At 34.5% G+C, this 20,602-nt stretch overlaps 1 protein-coding gene across 9 annotated transcripts in view; it reads right to left on the bottom strand.

The window, feature by feature from the left end:
- FBXW7 (F-box and WD repeat domain containing 7) overlaps positions 1-20,602 on the bottom strand; it is a 192,012-nt gene that overhangs the window by 67,026 nt on the left and 104,384 nt on the right. For 5 of the 9 annotated variants that reach the window (XM_059697839.1, XM_059697837.1, XM_059697834.1 and 2 more), the window contains one exon: positions 18,239-18,811. In XM_059697839.1, coding sequence (XP_059553822.1) covers positions 18,239-18,742 — 504 coding nt within the window. In that variant the 5' untranslated portion in view covers positions 18,743-18,811. Of the gene's footprint in view, positions 1-18,238; positions 18,812-19,464; positions 19,515-20,602 lie in introns of all 9 variants that reach the window. The other 4 variants (XM_059697835.1, XM_059697833.1, XM_059697836.1 and 1 more) reach the window with 1 other exon arrangement.

The raw sequence follows: 20,602 nt of genomic DNA, 5'->3' as shown, positions 1-20,602 counted from the left end.
GGGTCAAAACATATTACTGTATTTCCCTGATAATTGTCTTTGTCCAGGCAAAAAGGCCACTCCTAACTACTTAAAAGAAATTAACTTGGGTAATGAAGCAGTACATACAGTTTATATAAGTGCTATAAAAATGTGACCTGGTAATTAGACAGTTGCAAAATAAAAGTACTGCATATATATAAAAATAAAATTGCTACAATACTAGGTTGATAAAGTATTGTAATTGCTGTGATATATAATCAAGGTCTGATTATTGCTGGACATTTAGATTGTTTCTGAATTCTCCTGGTAATTTCCAAAAAATACTGGGTGAATTTTCTTAAATTTATCTTTATTGTTTCAAGTATTACAGATGTTCCTTTTTTTCCCCCCACTGACCTCTTCCTACCCCATACCCACCCCTCCCAGGCCTTCACCACACTACTGTCTGTGTCCATGGGCTATAAGTTTCCTGGTTAATCACTCCGCATCCACCCCACTACCCCACTGGGTGAATTTTAAGTTTCAGCTCCTCCACTAACCAGTAACCTTAGATAAGTCTCTTAACTTGTCTCAGGTTTCAGACTTCTAGAATAAGGAGATGATTGTGAATAAAGTCCCTTGCAGCTTTAAGAATATATTACAGTGCTAGCAGCACCAAGTATGGAGTCTTATTGTAATGTGTTAGATTGTCAATTTGGTGAGTCTTCCTTTATTATAGTTTAGTTAATAGTACAGTTTTACAAACTATAAAGAAAATTCACTGCTTCATTTGTGTATAACTTCTAAAAATAGACCTCTATCTCTGTGTTGTGAATATTAGAAAACAGTTTATTTAGAAATTAGTGTTGCTTAATTAGAAAACAGTTTATTTGGAAAAAAGTTATAGGCATAAATAATAAAAATTATTTTAAAAGATGAAATTTTAAAAAAAATTGAAGAATTTTTTATTCCATACTAAACCATTGTATGTATTTCCTTTGCTATCTACCACAGTTGCCTAAACAGTGACATAAGAGTATCTTTGTTAATTTTTTTAGTAAACTTTGAATTTTATTCCATATTTGTGTCTTAAGAACTTCAGTTGTTAACATTAAAATGACATTTTTCCTCATTCTTTCATTAAGCATTTAAAGAAATATTTGAGAGAAAACAAAAGTCCAACTATTGGGTTGAATTTATTAAGTATTTCAGAAATGCCCAGTATAAAGTCTCAATGACTATAACATAATTTAAGTTTAATTCTTACAGTCTGTGCTGGGTTACCCCAGCTGTTAATTGGTCTTACACAGCTGCTCACCAAGAATTTAGTTGATGGTTTTTATTGTTATACCTTTAAGTCAACTATGACAAAAATGACACAGTAATTATAGGTATTTCAGTCATGTGATGACAAAAGCCTCATGTGATGACAGAATCAGTGATTTAAAGCAACTTAATTTATACAATTCTCAAAATATAACTCAAGTGTAAGGTCACAAAAACTGTTTTAATATCAGGTTTTTAAGGTCCCTCATCTAAGTTACTTTTATGCACACATTTAAGCATAAAAGAGTCATTAACAGAAGTTAAAACTAAATGTTACTTATCAATTATTTATTTTTCCTGTAGAATTTTAAGAGTGCTGCAGGCCAGAGAATCATAAATAAGGGTATAATACTAATAATTCTTTTAAACACAAAAAATACAACAGGTGGTTTTCCTATGTAGCTTTAAAAATTAATTTATAATGCAGGAAGTTCACCAAAGTGGTATTTTAACACTTTCTATGAATTTATTCTAGGAAAAATACAAAGCTGAACCTATGAAAATATAAGACATTTAAGTGTTGACAATTTTAAAAAGTAAAATAGCAATAAGAAAAGAGTTAATTGTTTCCTACACTGTTCCATTTTTTATGCAATTACAAATAAAAATAAGTTATTTTGAGTACAATAAACTTAGTTCCACAACTTCATTTATATAATTTCCAGTAATATGCTGTGGAAGCATGTGAGATTTATCAATACTCACTAAATATTAATAAATGTTTCACTGAAAAATATTCACTTCAACATCAAATTTAAGTATGAATTACTTTTATATTAGAAAATACTTTCAGCGTAGAACTAAGCTATAGAAAATACATGTATATGTAGGGCCTCATTCTTGGATGAGCTGACAGTTAATATAACTGGACTTCTACATTGTCAAAATTATATATTCAATGAAATGCACTGTCTGATAAACATCAACATTAATTTTATAGGTACGTTTAAATTAAACTGACAGCCTACGTTTTTGTCCTTTCCAATAAGACACTAACTGATATCAAGAAAGTTTAAAAACAAAGAAAAATCCTTACAATTCTTGAGTATGCCTGAAACAGAGGTCAATAGTTGATACGAAGGAAGTTTGCAGCTACAGGACTAAGAAAATACAAATGTATTATTTCAGACTGGTACAATGATGTGGGGAAAGGATTAAACACTGACAGAGTTCCTAGTAGATCATGCTTTATTCCACTTAAAATATCAAGCAAGACAAGACTATGAGGTATTATTATCCTACATTTTACAGACAAGGAAACTGAGGCTCAGAAAGGTTTAAAACTGCCTAAGGCAATATAGCTGCAAGGCAGTGGAGCTGAGATTTCTACCCTAGCATGTCTGATTCCTAAATTCATGCTTTTGTAATAGAACATGTATTTTATTCTATAGGATGTTAAGCCTAGCCTATTTGTGTTACTTTCTAATCCAGTTGGAGATTTGTTATTATATATTTCAGATATGTAAGTTTGTCAGATAACAGAGTTCTAGATAACTGAAATAAAATATTACATAAGACATATTATATATGCAATTTGGTTTAACAAGCCTGATTTTTGTAAAGTCCAAATGAAAAATAAAAAACAGTTCTAACAGCATCCCTGGCCAGGTGGCTCAGTTGGTTGGGGCATCATCCTGTACACCAAAAGGTTGTAGATTCGTTTCCCACTCAGGAAATATACCCAGGTTGTGGGTTTGATCCCAGGTGAGGGTGCACAAGGGAGGCAGCCGATTGATGTTTCTCTTCCACATTGATGTTTCTTCCCCACCTTCCTCTCTTTCTCAAATCAATAAAAATATATCTTCAGGTAAGGATTTTAAAAAAACACACAATTACCAAGTATAAGAGCAAAATTATTACCTCCTACAGCAAATTGTTTCTCAAAGATGGCACTGCAGTATCTCCTATCTCACATGCTCTTCTTACAATATTCTCTCACACTCCTCCCATTGGGAGGTGGAGTCTGTTTCAACCAAGAGAGAATGTAAAAGTCAATTATGTGATTTCCTAAGCTAAATAATGATAAGGAGACTGCTTCCACCTTGCTTGACGGTAACCGTCACATGCTAGCTCTTTTTCAAGTAATGATTGCCCTAAGGTCCCCATGCTATGAAGAAGCCCAAATTAGCCTCAGTAAAAAGACTAGATGTAAAGAAGTCCTTGGACTATGTGAAGAAATAAAGGTTCTTGGGCAGCCCCCAGCTGATTGCATCCCTGAATCAGCAATGTCTAAGTGATCCCTTCCAAATTCATAACCCACATGAACAATGAGAAATAATAAAGTAACTGTTCGTTATAATCTAAAAGCTTTGGGGTGATTGATTAGGTAGCTATAGATAACTGAAATATCTTACAAAATAAGGAACTCCAAGAACATTGGTTTACTGCTATAATATGTTAAATCGTCATCCTAGTAGTGTTAATTTTAACTTTTGACAAGAAGCAAAAGGATGATCCAAAATGAAAATTTAAGTTAGTGGGCATTTGGAGCACAGCAAAAGTCTTGCTGACAAATTCTCACTTTAATAATACCCATTGGAAATTAGGTGTTTAGCAACTCTCTGGCTATTTTAATAATAACCTGACAAACAGTTACATATTACATTGACTTGGATTTATATCCAAACTAGTTTGGTATGTGATAAATAAAAGAAAAATCAACTTTTGGATTTCCTACAATCATGCTTTTGTCTTTATTCCAAGCTAATTCAAATAACTAGAGGAGCAGGTAAATAAAATGAAAGAGAAATGACAAGTAAAGTTTAATACCTGGAAAGTCCATTTAAAAGATGCAATTGATTGTTGTCATGGAAGTATATGAGCGCAGTAAGCCCAGATATTCCACATTTTCAAAAGAAAGTGAAAAATCAACATTTTTATGTGAACTCTCCATATTTTTATTTTATTTTTATTTATTTTATTTTGTTGTTAATCCTCACCTGAGGATTTTTCCCCCCAATGCTTTTGAGAGAGACAGAAAGGGAGAGAGAGAGAGAGAGAGAGAGAGAGAGAGAGAGAGAGAGAGAGAGAGAGAGATGAGATAGACACACTTACTGGTTGCCTTCTGCTTATGCCCCGACTGGGGGTGAAGAGCAAACTCATAACCTAGGTACATGCCCTTGACAAGGAATTGAACCAGAGACCCTTTGGTTCGAAGTCTGATGCTCTAACCAGTGAGATACACTGGCTGGGACCAAATTTTCAAATGTTGGCAACAAATTCAAATGTGTTTTTTAAAAATACCATATAAGACACCAATTAGTAATCTCTGCTCTATTTCTTTCTGGAGTAAAGCATAAAAATACAATAAAAATAAAATATAAGATTACTGACATCTAAATGATATAGAATAAAGATTCTTAGTTTTACTCTTCTTTTCTATACTAGTTAATAGAGTGATTAGCAATAAGAAATAAGATATTAAAATGAACAAATTTAAGGAAGAAAAAAAATAAGGTTCTCTTAAGTCTTCAGATGTATTATTGCTTTCTCTCTGTTACAAGATCTTTTCTGCTCTCCTCCAGGTGTAAATAATGTTTCCTCTGAATTCATCCTAATATTCCTTCACAAAAAGGGAAGTGTAAACACTAGCTGAAGAGAAATGTCCTTATTTTTCCCCCTGAAACATAATATAGAAATTAATAATGCAAAGTGCTCTCTGAAGTATATCTAAGGGAGCATAAAAATTTAACTAAGATGCTACTTAAGATGTTAAACTTCATCTTTAGAAGCTATCAAAATCAATAGTAATCCATAGGTCAAATGTAGCTCAAAAACAAGTTTTTTTAAAGCTTGCACAATATTTTCCTTTTTCTTTTTTTTAACTGAACACTAACACCTTTTAGGAAAGGCCTATTACCCTATAGTTTGTAAGAGCCTGAGCCATCTTACTACTGGGTAACCATGACTTTCTTCACGATGCCAGTTATGTTTCTCATTTCTTCACCCCAAGCAACCAAAAGAAATTAAGGATGAAGAATCATCTGTTCAAAGATTCTTTAGTTAAGGATGACCAGGTGGTCACACCCTGCAATATTGCCTTCTTTCTAATTAACACAAGAGAAAATTTAGACAAGAATTTAAAGGAATCATTCTTTTCTCACATGTAAGCTGAGGAAGCCCAGAGCAACTAACAATGAAAAGACTTTTGTTTTTAATGTGTTTATGTCCAGATACTTGAGAAAGTTTCAAAAAGCATACTTATATTCCCAAAGCACAGTAAGTTTGTGCGCATGTGTACATTTATCTAAAGCTAACTTTTTTCACTTTTGTTGCATTGTTTCTTTAAAACAGCAAAATGAAGATATGCTAATTGTTAGTTTTTAAAAATCCCTAGGTATCTCACATAATACATGACAATGCACATAACTACTCCCAATATTAATTTCAAATTCTGAGAAAAAAATAGTGTACTAAAACACAAAGTAGGAGAGAGACAACCACCTACTAAATATATTTAAATACATTAAAAGCAGCTCCTATCATCAGCAATAAAGTACTATATGGCCTTCTAGTGTTCAATGAAGAAATAGATTAATTCTTAAGTGATTCTTACTAGTATATATGATATTTCATAGTAAAAAATACTTCCTAATTTATTGTATATGCTAAACAAGCTCTTGTATGACTTCTACAAAAACCTAAATATGTTGTATCTTCTGTGACTTTATTTCTCTGTGCCTTCTTTTGAACTATTATCCATATTTAGAGTATCCACTGAGAGAACTCTAAAATGTTTTTAAAGTTTTCCCATTAAAAAAAGTGGCTGGGTGAGAATGGTAAAGGGATTTAAGCAAAGAAAAAAAGAAAGACTCATGGACACAGACAGCAGTATGGTGATTGCCAGAGGAAAGGAAAGTTGTGGGGACATTGACGAAGGTATAGGGGGGCTAAATGGTGATGGAAGGACACTTGACTTGGGGTGGTAAACACACAATTCAATATACAGATTTTGCTTTGTAGAATTGTATACCTGAAACCTATATAATTTTATTAACCAATGCCACCCTGATAAATTAAATTAAAAAAAATTTAATCCCTATATTAAATGGAAAAGAAACGGCAGTTCTCAAGACTAAACAATATTGAATTTAAGGAAATTTTCCAAGAAGAAACAAAAATAACAGTGTCATGACTACAAATTAGGTATTTAAAGCACACCTAAATCCTCTAAGCATATTTTCTTTTCTCTGTGTTCTACTTCTGTAATTCATCCAACTGGTTTTTTCCCTTTATCATGATTTACAGATAACAGAGATTCACTATAGCAACCAAAGCAATAAAATACATAAAAATTGTGACTCCAAGGAGAGAGGCCAAAGATGTGATTGAGACTCTAGGAAAAGAGTCAAGTAAAAAGTATACTCACAAACAGAAAAGAATCTTGCTAGGAAGAGTCTTAAGATTATAATCACTGGTGAAAGGTTTAAAAAATGATATTATCATCTAAATTAAAGCTGGTGAAACATAATTATTATTTACATATTGGAGTTGTAGAAGATGATGGGGGGAGTTGTATATGATCAAGATCTAAATTACACTCCCAGTTCTATCATTCATTTTCTGTAATATGAAGTTAATAATATTTCTAAGTTAAAACTTTAGAAATAAGATTTTGTGAAATTACTATACTTGGCTTTAAGATTAATCCTTGACAATGGATGTCAAGGTAAGTTGTCTATGGTGTGGAAACTCTGAAAACAACCCTCCAAAGTCCCATTTAGCCATCAGCAAATCACTAAGAAATAGATAGATATAAACAAAATTTAAATAAATTTGCCCAGTGTAAATACATATAGATATTTGGAATATATTCAAATACGTAGGGAGGCTCTATACTATTTCAAAAAAATCTGCCATTATTCAAAAAAGTTACCACTCTTTATTTTCACTTCTTTACAGTTTCCTAACACTGTCTGTTCTTCCTTATCCTTTAGATCTCAACCTAGCTTTCATCTTCTCACTTAAGATATCACTGATTTAATTATTTGGATGTAGATACATATGCATTAAGAACTACAAAACTGGGAAGGACAGTGAAAATGCTGGAAGACAGAATCTTGATAGAAACTCATTTTAGTGAGGAGGACCTATCTAAGGCAGGAACCAAAATGGATGAGGATGGAGGCAACCTGTCAAATAATGATAGAAAATCTAATAGGGGCAAATTCAAAGTCTTGTACTTAGATTCAAAAACCTGCAAACGTTCACACTAAGCAGAACAGGTTAAACAGGACCATTTTTATAAAAAGACTTAAAGACTTTGTTTTCTGAAAGTTCAATTTAATTTTAAGCAGTTTCTGTATGCAAAGTACAAGGTCCTATAACACACAGTAGAATCTTAGAAAACCAAGTCTGTCAACAATCTAAATTTAGCGTGGGGGGGGGGGGGAAGGGGCGGGGGGGGGGGGGGTCGCAAAACACGAAAGCTTACTATAACTACCACAATTCTACCTAATATTACCTGCCCAACTTATAACACAGGGTTATGATTCAATAGGAAAAAAGCTATTCCACAATGACTTCCATAGGTCATCCCAGGGGGAAAATGTTGTGAATATAAAGGGGGGAAAAACAAACAAAATTAAGAGCCCAGAAATAAACCTACAAGAATATAGTCAACTAATCTTTGACAAAGGAACAAAGAGCAATGCAATGGGGCAAAGACTGTCTATTCAACAAATGGTGCTAGAAAAACTGGATATACACACTCAAAAATGAACTCAGAATGGATCATACACTTAAATATAAAACACAAAACCATACAACTCCTATAAGGTAACATAGGAAAAAACCTAGAATCCCTTGGGTATGGTGATGACTTTTTAGATGTAACACCAAAGGTACAATCTATGAAAGAAATAATTTATAATCTAGACATTAAAATTAAAAATGTCTGCTCAATGAAAGACAATGTCAACAGAACCTATATATATAAGGCTAATAAGCAAAGTGCCCCCTCGGGAGTTGGACCGGGAGACCAGGAGTTCGATCGCTCGCTATGATGTGTGCTGACCATCAGGGGGCAGTGCGGAACAAGGGAAGGAAGGTCCCTGCCAAGAGCCAGCAGCCAGGGAAGGAAGGCCCGACCGGCCCTGATCACTGGCCAAGCCTAGGGACCCTACCTGTGCACAAATTTTGTGCACCAGGCCTCTAGTAAGAATATAAGCCACTAACTGGGAGAAAATGCTTGCCAGAGACAATATGATAGAGGCCTGTTATCCAAAATAGATGAAAGACTCTTAACACTCAACAATGAGAAAACAAACAACCTAATGAAAAACCAGGCAAAAGATCTGAACAGACATCTCACCAAAGAAGACATACAGGTGGCAAGTAAGCATATAAAAAGATATTGAACGTCATATGCATTAGGGAATTTCAAATGAAAACGAGATGCCACTGCATACCTATTAGAATGGCCAAAAGCCAAAAACACTGACATTATCAAATGCTGGCAACAGGAACTCTCCTCATTGTTCGTGAGAATACAGAATAGCATAGGTACTCTAGAAGGCAGTTTGGCAGTTTCTTATAAAATTAAGCATACTCATATCTTTCAACCTATCAATTGCACTTGTTGGTATTTACAGAAAAGAGTTAAAAATGGATGCCTACACAAAAATCTGCCCATGGATGTTACAAGAAGCAGGAATGCAAAACAGTATATGCACTGACCCTTGCTATGCAAAATATGTATCCATGTGGTCAGGGACTGGCTAGGAATAAATAAAAATGGATTCGCTAATTATTTATTGACAAACTATTAGGCATGAGGGTGCCTTATACCTGATAAATATTATTAGGCAAGATATAAAATCAAAGGGCTTGAATAGGAGTCAAAAACAATTTTAATACAATGTGATATGAATCATAATAAATATACCATGGGAATAGAGATTAAGTTGGGACAACTTTGGGGAGGGCATGAAAATAGAGGGTAAAGTGGTGGCTTTATGGGTTCAACAGTCCAACTCCTCCCAAAATTACTTACAAATTTTAACGAAAGTGCAACCAGGACCCAGAATGAGATCTGAGTTCAAATCCTAGCTCCACTGCTTATCAGCTCACTGACCATTGATGACTTACTTAATCTTTCTTCACTTGTTTCTCATCTCTGATATGGATAAAAATTAGAAGCTACATAAACTAGACTTTTAAGATTAAATGAGATTATATATTTAAGTATTTAACACAGTGTCCTGGCACATAGTAGTGTTCAATAAATGGTTTATTTATCATATTACTAATATCATCATTATCAAGGCTAGTTCCATTGCACTGATAAGATTCTGAATAAGAACAGGTGATAGTCTGGCTCTACAGCACCTCAGTAGCACCATGTTGACTATAGGACACAACACTTCAAGAGCAATTTGTCCAGAATAGCAAACAGGATGACAACCCTGGAAAACACATTGATGGCATTCAGTCTGGAGAAAGATTATGGATGAATATGACAGCAGTCTTCTCCTATAAGAAGGGCTGCCATTTCTAGATGGAAGAACAAGGACCAAAGAAGACTAATAAGTGTCAACATAAAGAACTGTGTAAAAATATAATGTTACTTCATAGTGCAGTATTCTCTAGAGATGACTTCATTTTCAAGCCCCAATCTATTGATAAAACCTTGGACTTGGTGATCTCAAAGGTCCCCTCCAGTTCCGATTCTATCTCAGGAATCTTAAAATTAGGATGGAAAGCCTAAACAGTTTAAATATATTAATTAGTTTGATGAAATGGGGAGTTGGGAATAGGGAAAGGGAGGGAAAACACTGGTAATTTCCTGGTAAAGCACTTTAGAATTATATTTTAAAGACAAACTCTGAAACTGGTCACAGAAAGATTTTAAAATGAAAGATATTCATGTTTTATGGAGAGTCAAAAGTGCGATCGAGAGTGCTCTAAGTTACTCTTGAAAGAAACCACATATTAAATAAATGTCTTAGAAACAAAGGATATCACCATGCTAAACTGTTACTATAGCATAGGGTAAGTTGATATTATAAGAGAAAAAATTGAAATAATTCAGCCATATTGAGATATGATTACTAACATTTGGTTTAATTATTTCTGATTTTTCCCCACGTAGATAGATAGGTAGATATTAGTAAGTAGGTAGTTAGGTAGGTAGGTAGGTAGGTATGTAGATAGATAGATAGATAGACAGATTAATGCCTACTTTATAATTAGGATCATATTATATACATAGTTTTTAGTTCTACATTTTTACTAAACATTGTTTATAAATATTTTCCTGTTATTAAATTTTCTTTAACAATATGGTGTTTAATGGCTGTATGAGTTACCTTCAATTGATTTCTGTATCTTAGCAACATGGTTCTAAAATTAGGATTTTAGCTTCTCCTTGGGGAGTCTTACTCTAAAACTACTAATGTATTATAATATTCCTCAATGTAACCATCTTTATATTGAATACTTGAATTTTAAAATAAACATAAATGGCATGCCTAGTTATAATTTATAGTCTAGCTTGGGTATACCGTAAGAGCTGAAATGAGAATTGTTCACATTACAATTTGTGAATCTTCAACACTCAACCTGAATCAGCACTAGAGAAAAATAATGTCAAATTTCTTCTGTTTAAAAAGAAAGGAAGGAAGGAAGGGAGGGAGGGAGGGAGGGAGGGAGGGAGGGAGGGAGGGAGGGAGGGAGGGAAGAAGGAAGGAAGGAAGGAAGGAAGGAAGGAAGGATTAATTAAATGTTAACTCAAAGCAAACTTACAAAAAAATCACAAGGTAATACCAAATGAACTGCGCAGCGTAGAAAATCAACAATGGATTCAAAGAATTAGTTTCTAATTCTAGGAAGGTGTAAAGATAGAGATGAAATCAGGGTTTTCAAGGATCTGGATAGCTGGAGAGGAGCAAAGTCGTTAAAAGCTAGTGGGGGCATGGAAATGAAATCAGGGTGAAAAAAACTGTGGTAAGATTATAAAAGATGTCAAATATCCACTTATGGACTTGGCTTCATCAGAATATTTATAGTGAGGTTACAGATCTATATGGAGGTAAAAATCCATTTTAAAAAATGCATCCAATCATTCATATTGCCAACTCATTGTCAAGGACATGAAATTATAGCCTAGTGCGAACAGAAAACTAAGCAAAGATGCTTGTAACATTTTTAAACATCGACTCTCCAATTTTTATTTTATAAGCATCTGGGGGTAAAAAAAAGGAAGTCCAAGTATTCAACTCTGTTAAATTTTCAGAAGACCCATGGGATTAGAGGATAAGAAAAAGTCAAACTGTTTTTCCACCAAATAACCAGAAGACCAGGATATTAATAAAGATTGTAAATCTGGGGAGGAAAATAAAAAATTGGTATGAAGAAAGAAACAGTAGTTTTAAGTGGACCACTCTAGTGACAATGCAGGACTGAGGGTGGGTGAATGATGGGAGCTTGAGACATTCATTTTGAAATTATCTACCACAGTTAGAAACAGAACCCACCATGACAAATTTCTTTACCCTCTTCATACCATCCTCCCTAACACCAACAAAAACATCAATACAAATCAGATCCTGCACGATAACACCTGAAACAATTTGCCTCAGGAACATTTTGAAGCTAACTATTTGCGGTACCTGTGGATACACCAGAGATATTTATCTTCTCTGTGTACAAACCAATGAAACACTTTAAAATAATTCTCCATTCTGTGGAGAGACTTTTTTTTTTCTAGAATGAAAACCAATAATCAAAGTAATCTTTAATTGCTTGCAGTGAAACATACAGATTTAAACATGACCAATGTTTAGAGCAGCGGTTCTCAAACTGTGGGTCGCGACCCTTTGGCAATAGAACAACCCTTTCACAGGGGTCGCCTAAGACCATCCTGCATATCAGATATTTACATTACGATCCATAACAGTAGCAACATTACAGTTATGAAGTAGCAATGAAAATAATTTTATGGTTGGGTCACAACATGAGGAACTGTATTTAAAGGGCCAGGAGGTTGAGAACCACTGGTTTAGAGCTATTATATTTTAAAATAATTTTAACAAATATTTTTAAAACTACACTAACAAGAAACAGAAATTGACCATAAAATAAAATTCATGTTGGCATTCACTTGTAAGATTCAAGCATTTAAAAATACAGATGTCTTAGAAGGAACTGACTTAAATTCTAATGCAGTGATGGCGAACCTATGGCACGCATGTCAGAGGTGACACGCGAACTCATTTTTTTGGTTGATTTTTCTTTGTTAAATGACATTTAAATATATAAAATAAATATCAAAAATATAAGTCTTTGTTTTACTATGGTTGCAAATATCAAAAAATTTCTATATGTGACACGGCACCAGAGTTAAGTTAGGGTTTTTCAAAATGCTGACACGCCGAGCTCAAAAGGTTCGCCATCACTGTTCTAATGAAAGGAAATGTTACATACCTGTCAATTGGGAAGATCTGTGAATAGCATCCCCTTGAAAATGTATGTCATATTTTTATTTTTATTAGGTATGGGTCCAGCTTATTACAGTATTTCCAATCCTCCTGTGTATCCTTCTATCTATATCTTTTTCCACTAGAGAGTGATATAAAGACTTACCCCTAAAGGTCATAAAAAACAAGGAGATAAGCTGATATGTGCTGTGGGGAATGAAGATTAGGGATGAGGGATAAGAGAAAGCCTACATCTGTGAACCCCTGAGTGTACCAGGTACTATACTACTTGCTTTACATATGTTATTTCACTTAATCCTTACAAAAACCCTAAGAAGCAGGTGCTGTAGTCTTATTTTACAGATAAAGGAACAGTTCAATGAAATTACATACTTAGGATCATATAATGCGTGACAAAATCAGAATTCAAGCTCAAATTTAAAAAGCTCTTATCACTCTATGACATGGGGAAAATCTATCTTCTCTAGTGTGCCCCCTTTCCTCCACTTCTATTGTCCTCTCCACATATTTAAAATTAGGTTAAACTAAACTGAGAGAATGTTTCAGTTTTTCTTCCTTCACACAAAGGTAGAAGGCATGGTTATTAGTTGGTCTATGTTTATTATGGATGTTATTCAAGATGATTGCCTTACATAGCACTTGTTCTCTGGGCATGTCTATACCTAACAGAATGTTTAACTTAAGCTCTTTGTCTCACAAGAACAAGACAAGACCAGGGACATCCTAGAGCAGCCAACACTCTCTAGGTTTCTACTCGTAACAGTAGATTTTAGTGCACTGTTATATTTCAGGTGTTAGCCACACTGTCCTACAAAGTTTCCCAGTAGCTGTGGTTAATGGGAGTGGTTGGAGGTTCGTGGACAAGAAACACTAACCATTTATTTCTTATTTGAGGCAAAAGGGATTAAAAAAAACTGATTAGTTTTAGGATGGGAAGAAAAAAACAGATTAATCTAAGATCAGGAATGAAGTTGTGTGAGACCTGATGGAAGGCACTAAACAGATATGGAAGAAGCAGAAATCAGTGCTCAAATATGGTTCTCTCCATGAAAAGATCAAGAAGATACTAGACCTGGTCTAATGATAATCTCATTTGCTTTTCATTTTAGTAAAAAATGAGCTGTTACTGTGCATTAAACATGCAAAATAAGTCTTTAGTATGGGCTGGCATCTCTTCAGAAAATAAGTTTTATTTATTTATTCTTTAATGTGATAAGGCTATTGACAGAAGGAGTTAAAACTGAAGAGATGGGCCTTCCTATCTGGGGAAGCAAATTTACTTTAGAATTTATAGGTAGACTAATCAAGTTGACAGAAATAGCCAACATACAACCCCTGGTTAAGAAGCACATTTGATAAACTAGAGAGAATGGTATCTGTTATCCAGCCTCAAATTTCATTGTTATATCTTCCTGTTAGAACTTGAGACATGAGCCCTCATATCTTCAATATGGTTTGTTAAATACACAAAGAAAAGCACTTAACTGAGCTCTATATTTTTTAAAGGGTAGCTTGGTGATTTCAAATGTGACATGGCATTAGAAAACCACCAGACTCCAGAGTCTAGAATATATGTAGACTTACTTATAGTTCTTCTGAAAATCTTAGTAATGTCTATCTAATTTTACCTAGAGGGCAGCATAGCAGAGAGAGGTGGTTGTTTTTTGAAATCAGTCAAATCTAAATTAAATACCATATTAATCTTAAAAATGGGATGTTAAAAGTGATTATTAAACCTCTACTCTTCTCAAAAGCCACAGTTTAAAGACCTGAAGCTATGGCCTAGGTAGGGTAATGTCTGTAGAAGTGTCTTATGTATATAATGATTAAGAATTTAAAGCTGCTTCAAAATGAAGTATTCGAAATAGAGAGAGCTTTTCCCTATTTACTGTACTAAACACATTTATACACATGGGTGACTAACATTTTATTTGTTAGCAACACAATAATAATTGACATTTTTTAAATTTTCTTAAAATATAATAATAAAGTACTCTGGGAATGATCCTGAAGAAAGTTTCAGGAATGGACAAAAACAAAACCAGGCCAATTTCAGATGGAAATCCTACTTACGTTGAAGGGCATTGCTGCCTTAACCATCAAATGGTTTTGTATTCTTCTTGCCATATTTATGGAGGCAAGTGATCTCAAAATAAACAATATATCAAAAGCATATATACACACATACATGTATATATGTAGATATATGTATATGTACACAACATATAAATGCATACACACATCTATCACTGCTATCAGTACTCAGTATACACCTGTGAGCTTGTATGTACAAAACAATAATTTGTATTCACAACTCAAGAGTCATCAAAATGACTTAAATTCAGTATAGTTTGTTTCTAAGGAGGTACTATATACAACATACCACTAAAAGTTCTGTTTACAATTTCATCTTGAGGGGAAAAGTAAATAAAGCACCTGTCAAACCTGGGTGCTGGAAGTTTTCCCGCTGAAGATTATGATGGCTTCTCCTATTAGAAAAAGGTCTGTTTTGTCTAGCTGGCTTTCTTGTTGTAATTGAAAATGTAGCAGAAATCATTGGCGGATTTGCACTGTTTAGCGAGTCTTCGTTTTGATTACATTTCTTTCTTAAATAAGATAATGCAATTAAATACTACCCCCCCCCCCCATTCCTACAACTGAACCCTCACAAAAAAGAGGAAAAACATAAACTCCCTCTTTGGCATAGTAACCTTGAAGGAGAGAGACCAAGAGATGGGGATGAAAGCTGGGCAAACTGCTATGAAAGGTCTGAGCCTTACCAACGCAGTAGGGCTGCAGCAATGAGTGTCAGAGCCATCTGTCTGAGACCCAAAGCACTGCCCGAACACCTGGAGGGAGGGACGAGAAACTGCCTCAGGAAGTTCCATCTAAATAAAATCTAAACTTGCAGACAGGCTAGGGAAATTAGGAATCAACATGTTTCAAGAGTTTAAATTTCACAGGCTGATGCAAAATGACAGCAACTCAAGTATTAAACTAAGTATCTAAGATATATCATTCCAAGTCAATTTAGGTTAAAAGAGATAATGTTAAATCTGTTTGTATATTGTTTATGGGCTAAATCAGTGGTTCCCTGTAAAATCTAAAAATAAGCAAACAGGAATAAGAAGATAAACTGCTACAGTCCTGGTTTGGTGGCTCAGTTAGTTGGAGTGTCATCCCTTACACCAAAAAGGTTGCGGGTTTGATTCCTGATCAGGGCATATATCTAGGTTGTGGGTTTGATCCCTGTCAGTGTGCATATGGGAGGCAGCCAATCAATGTTTCTCTCTCACAGCGATGTTTCTTTCTCTCTCTCTCTTTCAAAAAAATAAATAAACTTATCCTCGGGTGAGATTAAAAATAAAAGGATAAACTACTACAGACATTATTTGTTTTAATGTCTATAAAATAAGTTATTATTCAAGTTAAAATGTTCTTTTCCAAAGAATTAACTCATAAGTCTACTCTAATTGGATATTCATGATTTTTATCTAATTTTCAAATGATAAAGAACCAGAAAGCATGCAAAGATAAAGATCTATGGGCACTGACACTTGAGCCGGGAGGGAGGATAGAAGTTGTTACATACCTCATTCATTCTGAGCATAATTCTTTTTCTTTTCTTTCCTCTTTGAATAGATCATTAGATAACAACACTGCCTAAAATATTGAAAAACTACACAGAATAATACCCATGAAACCTCACATCCCTGCAATCCAGGTTCAACCATCAGCAACTCATGGCCAATCTATACCCTCCTTTTACTCCCCTTAGGTACTATTTTGAAGCAAAGCCCAGCCACTATATAATTTAATTCTGACTATATTTTGATGGGGGTGAAAGGGGAGAATACAGCAGAAAGACTGAGTAGTGAGAGAAATAATGCTCCCTCTTTCCACGACCCCCCCGGGCCATGACCACAATTTTAAGTGATACAATATCAAGGAATGTTTTGAGGAAAGAAGTCCACATACCACCCCAAAGAACAAGCACTGGAAGATTAAATTTACTGCAGCTGCCCAAACACTTTTTTCCTCCAGCTCAGACAGACTTCAACGTTTCAGCACCTCCCTGCCTGCCCCAAGTAGCAAAGATAATACTGGGAAGCAGTGACAGTGTGACTGGTTACTGTATTCCAGTCCCTGATATTAAAGGACTATATCCAATGGAACTGTTTTTCTCAGTACTGGACTAATCGCCAAGTCCCTGAGTTAATAAGACTCCTCCAGTTTAGACAGGAATCTAACTATCCACCTTTTAAAATATGTCTACAGTTGCCCAGCTGGTATGGCTCAATGGTTGAGTGTTGACCTATAAATCAGGAGATCACGGTTCAATTCCAGATCAGGACACATGCCTGGGTTGCAGGTTCAATCCCCAGAAGGGGGCGTGCAGGAGGCAGTCAATCAATGATTCTTTCTTATTGATTCTTTCTTATCATTGATGTTTCTATCTCTCCCGCACTCTTCCTCTCTGAAATCAATAAAAATGTATTTTAAAAAAATAAATAAATAAAATATGTCTATGGTTAACTCCATGGGCTACCACTAGGAAAATGAGATAGGAGGCAGAGATAACAGAGTTATCTCCCAGGAATGGGAAGGGAAAGGAAAACTGCAGGCAAGGGAAGGAATAGCAGAAACTTAACAGAAGTTGGAAATCTCAGCCTGGTGACATCATCTCCTCCGACCTCTCACAGTCAAATATCAACCAAAATGATTTGTTAACCTGTAGTAAATATTCAAATACCTTTGAGAAATAAACAGAGTGTTCCACTGAAATGAAGTCAGAAAGAAAATCCAATGATTCTGTTGTTACTGAATATTGTAAATCTGGAGGGAAGCAAGCAGTGATGATAGCACCATGAATTCTTGTTGTTTCATAATGTAGGAAAAATGTTTACTCTTAAATGTCAGTGTCTAGTACTTTATTACTTTTAAAAATACCACCTCAGATTTCACCAATAACCAAATATTAATATTCAGGCTGTAGTCTCACCTTGTTTAACTACATAATAAAGAGACTATTTACAAAGGATAAATTTTAATCATCGTAAGAAGAAAATGAATTTGAAGTAACTTCCAATAACTCATGTGTTGGATTAACACCTGTGAACACACAGCCACACCACAGGCTGCATTTTGTAAATAAGAAAGTATTTTTACTACTTGATTTACACAAGTCATGTTTCATCCTAAGCCTCTCCACTGCACACAACCTACTAACCTCTGTCCCAGGGATAAGATTTATAAAGTTTGAAATTAATGATTGTTCATAATAATAAATAGGATCAATTACTTTCCCTCCATTTGTAATAAGACTGTGCCAGTATCAGTATTTCTATTTCTAATATTTTTAATGCCTTCTGTAAAACAAAAATTAGCTCATTTTATTATTACACATCTGAAAAATAATTTTGCAGTAATACAAAGACTGTAAGAAGAGTTTAATTACAATTAATATGGATATGTAAAATTTCTCAAGTGCACAGCAGACTAAATATACTCACTTTTGTTGTCTTTGTATAGAATGATGAGGAGAGTTGGTGAATAGGCAGGTCCACGATACTACTGGAGTTTGTGACACTGTTACTATGCATATGTTCATCTTCCCTGCTACTATCATCAGACTGATCAAAATCATCACTCTCCTGGTCCATTTCCTCTTCCTCTTCATCCTCCTCATCTTGTTCCTCAGCATGTTCTTCATCTTCCTCCGGTTCTTCTTGGTTTCCTGAGGAATCCTCATCTACTGAAATAAAGCGATTATTGTTTTCTTCTAATTGTCCTTGCTGGGAATCATTTTGGTCTCCAGGTCTAGGTTCTGCTCCGACAACTTCACCATTCCTTGCGGTGTGTTCCTCCTCTTGTTGCCTTAGCTGTTGCTGCTGCTGTTCCTCCTCCACCACACGATTCATCTGTTCCTCATCTGCCTGGCTTGCGGAAGGGTTACCTCTCACAGAGCCTCCAGTTCGTCGTCTTTTGCTGCCCACAGAGAGCAGTTCCTGATTCATTTCCAAAAGCCAGCTTGCTACTTCTTGGACCTTGGCTAGACTATCAGAAGATGCAAAGGTTTTCACATTCTGTAGGGGGAAATGAAGACAAAAAGGTTTGCACAATATACATTATCTCCTACTCTTATGTTTTGTCTATATTCCAAATTTTATTAAAGATTATAAAAAGCATTTGGTGCCACTGAGGCATTAAGATATTTTTTAGGAATCAGTATAGAAAGTTTTAAATTGTAAAAGTTATGAGACTTTATAAAAACATACCCCCAAATCACAGAGTAAACAGCTTTATTTTAGTCTTCTTTTTAAAAATAATTTTAGAATGGAGATTTAATTGCTTTGATCACTAAAAACATTTTGAAATCTTAGATCAGTAGTTCATAAACTATATCTTTTGTAAAACTTCCACAAAATGTTAAGAAGTGTCTCTCACAAAAAAACAAACAAACAGCAAAAAAACACCCAGCCAATGCTCAGTTAAGTTCAGGAAATGCTGAGAGAAGCCAAGTTAAAAAGGCTTTTTCACCCTAGGAATTTCCCAAACTTCTCTGATCACAGAACCTTGCCTTTAGACACAATTTTCTGTCAGGAACCAAGTATAATCATTATGAGTTTCACTTTTCACAATGAATACAAATCAACTGGATAGCAAATAAACTAAAAAATAAATAAATAATAAATAAAAATAATTTTTTTTTAAAGGAAAAAAGTTCATGAGATCATACCCTCTGACCCAGTAACTCCACTTCTGGCAATCTATCCTAAGGAAGTAATCCTAAAACAGAAAAAAAAATTATGCATAGGATGCTCACTGCAGCTTTATCCACAAAAGCAAAATAAATAAACAAACAAATAAATAAACAACTGTCAATAAAAATAAGGAAAATCTCTATGTTCAAGACAAAGGAATCCATGAGATAGGATAGATACAGTGCAATCACTAAACATCATGTTCACTTTTAAATATGCGAAAACATGGATGCTTATATTATGCTAAGAGCAAAATGCAAGGAATTATATGATCACAGTATGGTTTTTAAACTACATAAAGACTAGAAGACAGTATTTCAAAATATAAGCTGCATTTCCAGGGGTGGGCAAACTTTTTGACTCGAGGGCCACAATGGGTTCTTAAACTGGACCAGAGGGCCGGAACAAAAGCACGGATGGAGTGTTTGTGTGAACTAATATAAATTCAAAGTAAACATCATTACATAAAAGGGTACGGTCTTTTTTTTCAATAGTTTTATTCATTTCAAACGGGCCGTAGTTTGTCCACGGCTGATTTAGGCAGTGGTATTATAGATATTTTAAATTTATTTTTACCGTATTTCTCAAATTTTATATATCAAGCATATTTACTTTTGTATTTTTTTTAACATAGACTCTAAAATTTGATGACAGAAACTTTTCATAATGTTTATTCTGAAATTTCATCCTTTGAAGACACATGGACATGTTCAAATAATACCAATTCATTACACAAGTTCATATAAAATTCCTTTAAAATATCTTTAAGGTTTAAGATATGCAAAGTACAATATCCATTTCTATCACACCTTAAGAGTAACCATATTATATCACAATGGTGTGTGGATAAATCACTTATTTACTTTTCCAACCTTGCCACTAGATGGCTGATCCCCAAAATGTCCACAGTTCTCATTGCAAGCTTTGAAACAGGGCCAAGAAAGTCTGAAACATAGTTTGAAATAGCAACATCTAATTGTATTTTCTCTAATCTACACTTTCCAAGAAATAAGCTATATTGTGGGGTGGGGGTTGGGGGGGATGGAATTCTTGAATTCTAATTATACTAGAAATGTTAAGTGTAGAAAGAGAGGAGTTCCAAAAATTGAGACC

Source organism: Myotis daubentonii, chromosome 5 (assembly GCF_963259705.1).
Source record: "Myotis daubentonii chromosome 5, mMyoDau2.1, whole genome shotgun sequence".
NCBI classification, from domain to species: domain Eukaryota; kingdom Metazoa; phylum Chordata; class Mammalia; order Chiroptera; family Vespertilionidae; genus Myotis; species Myotis daubentonii.
The sequence above is the reverse complement of the archived record's forward strand: the minus strand, read 5'-3'. Positions and strand labels throughout refer to the sequence as shown.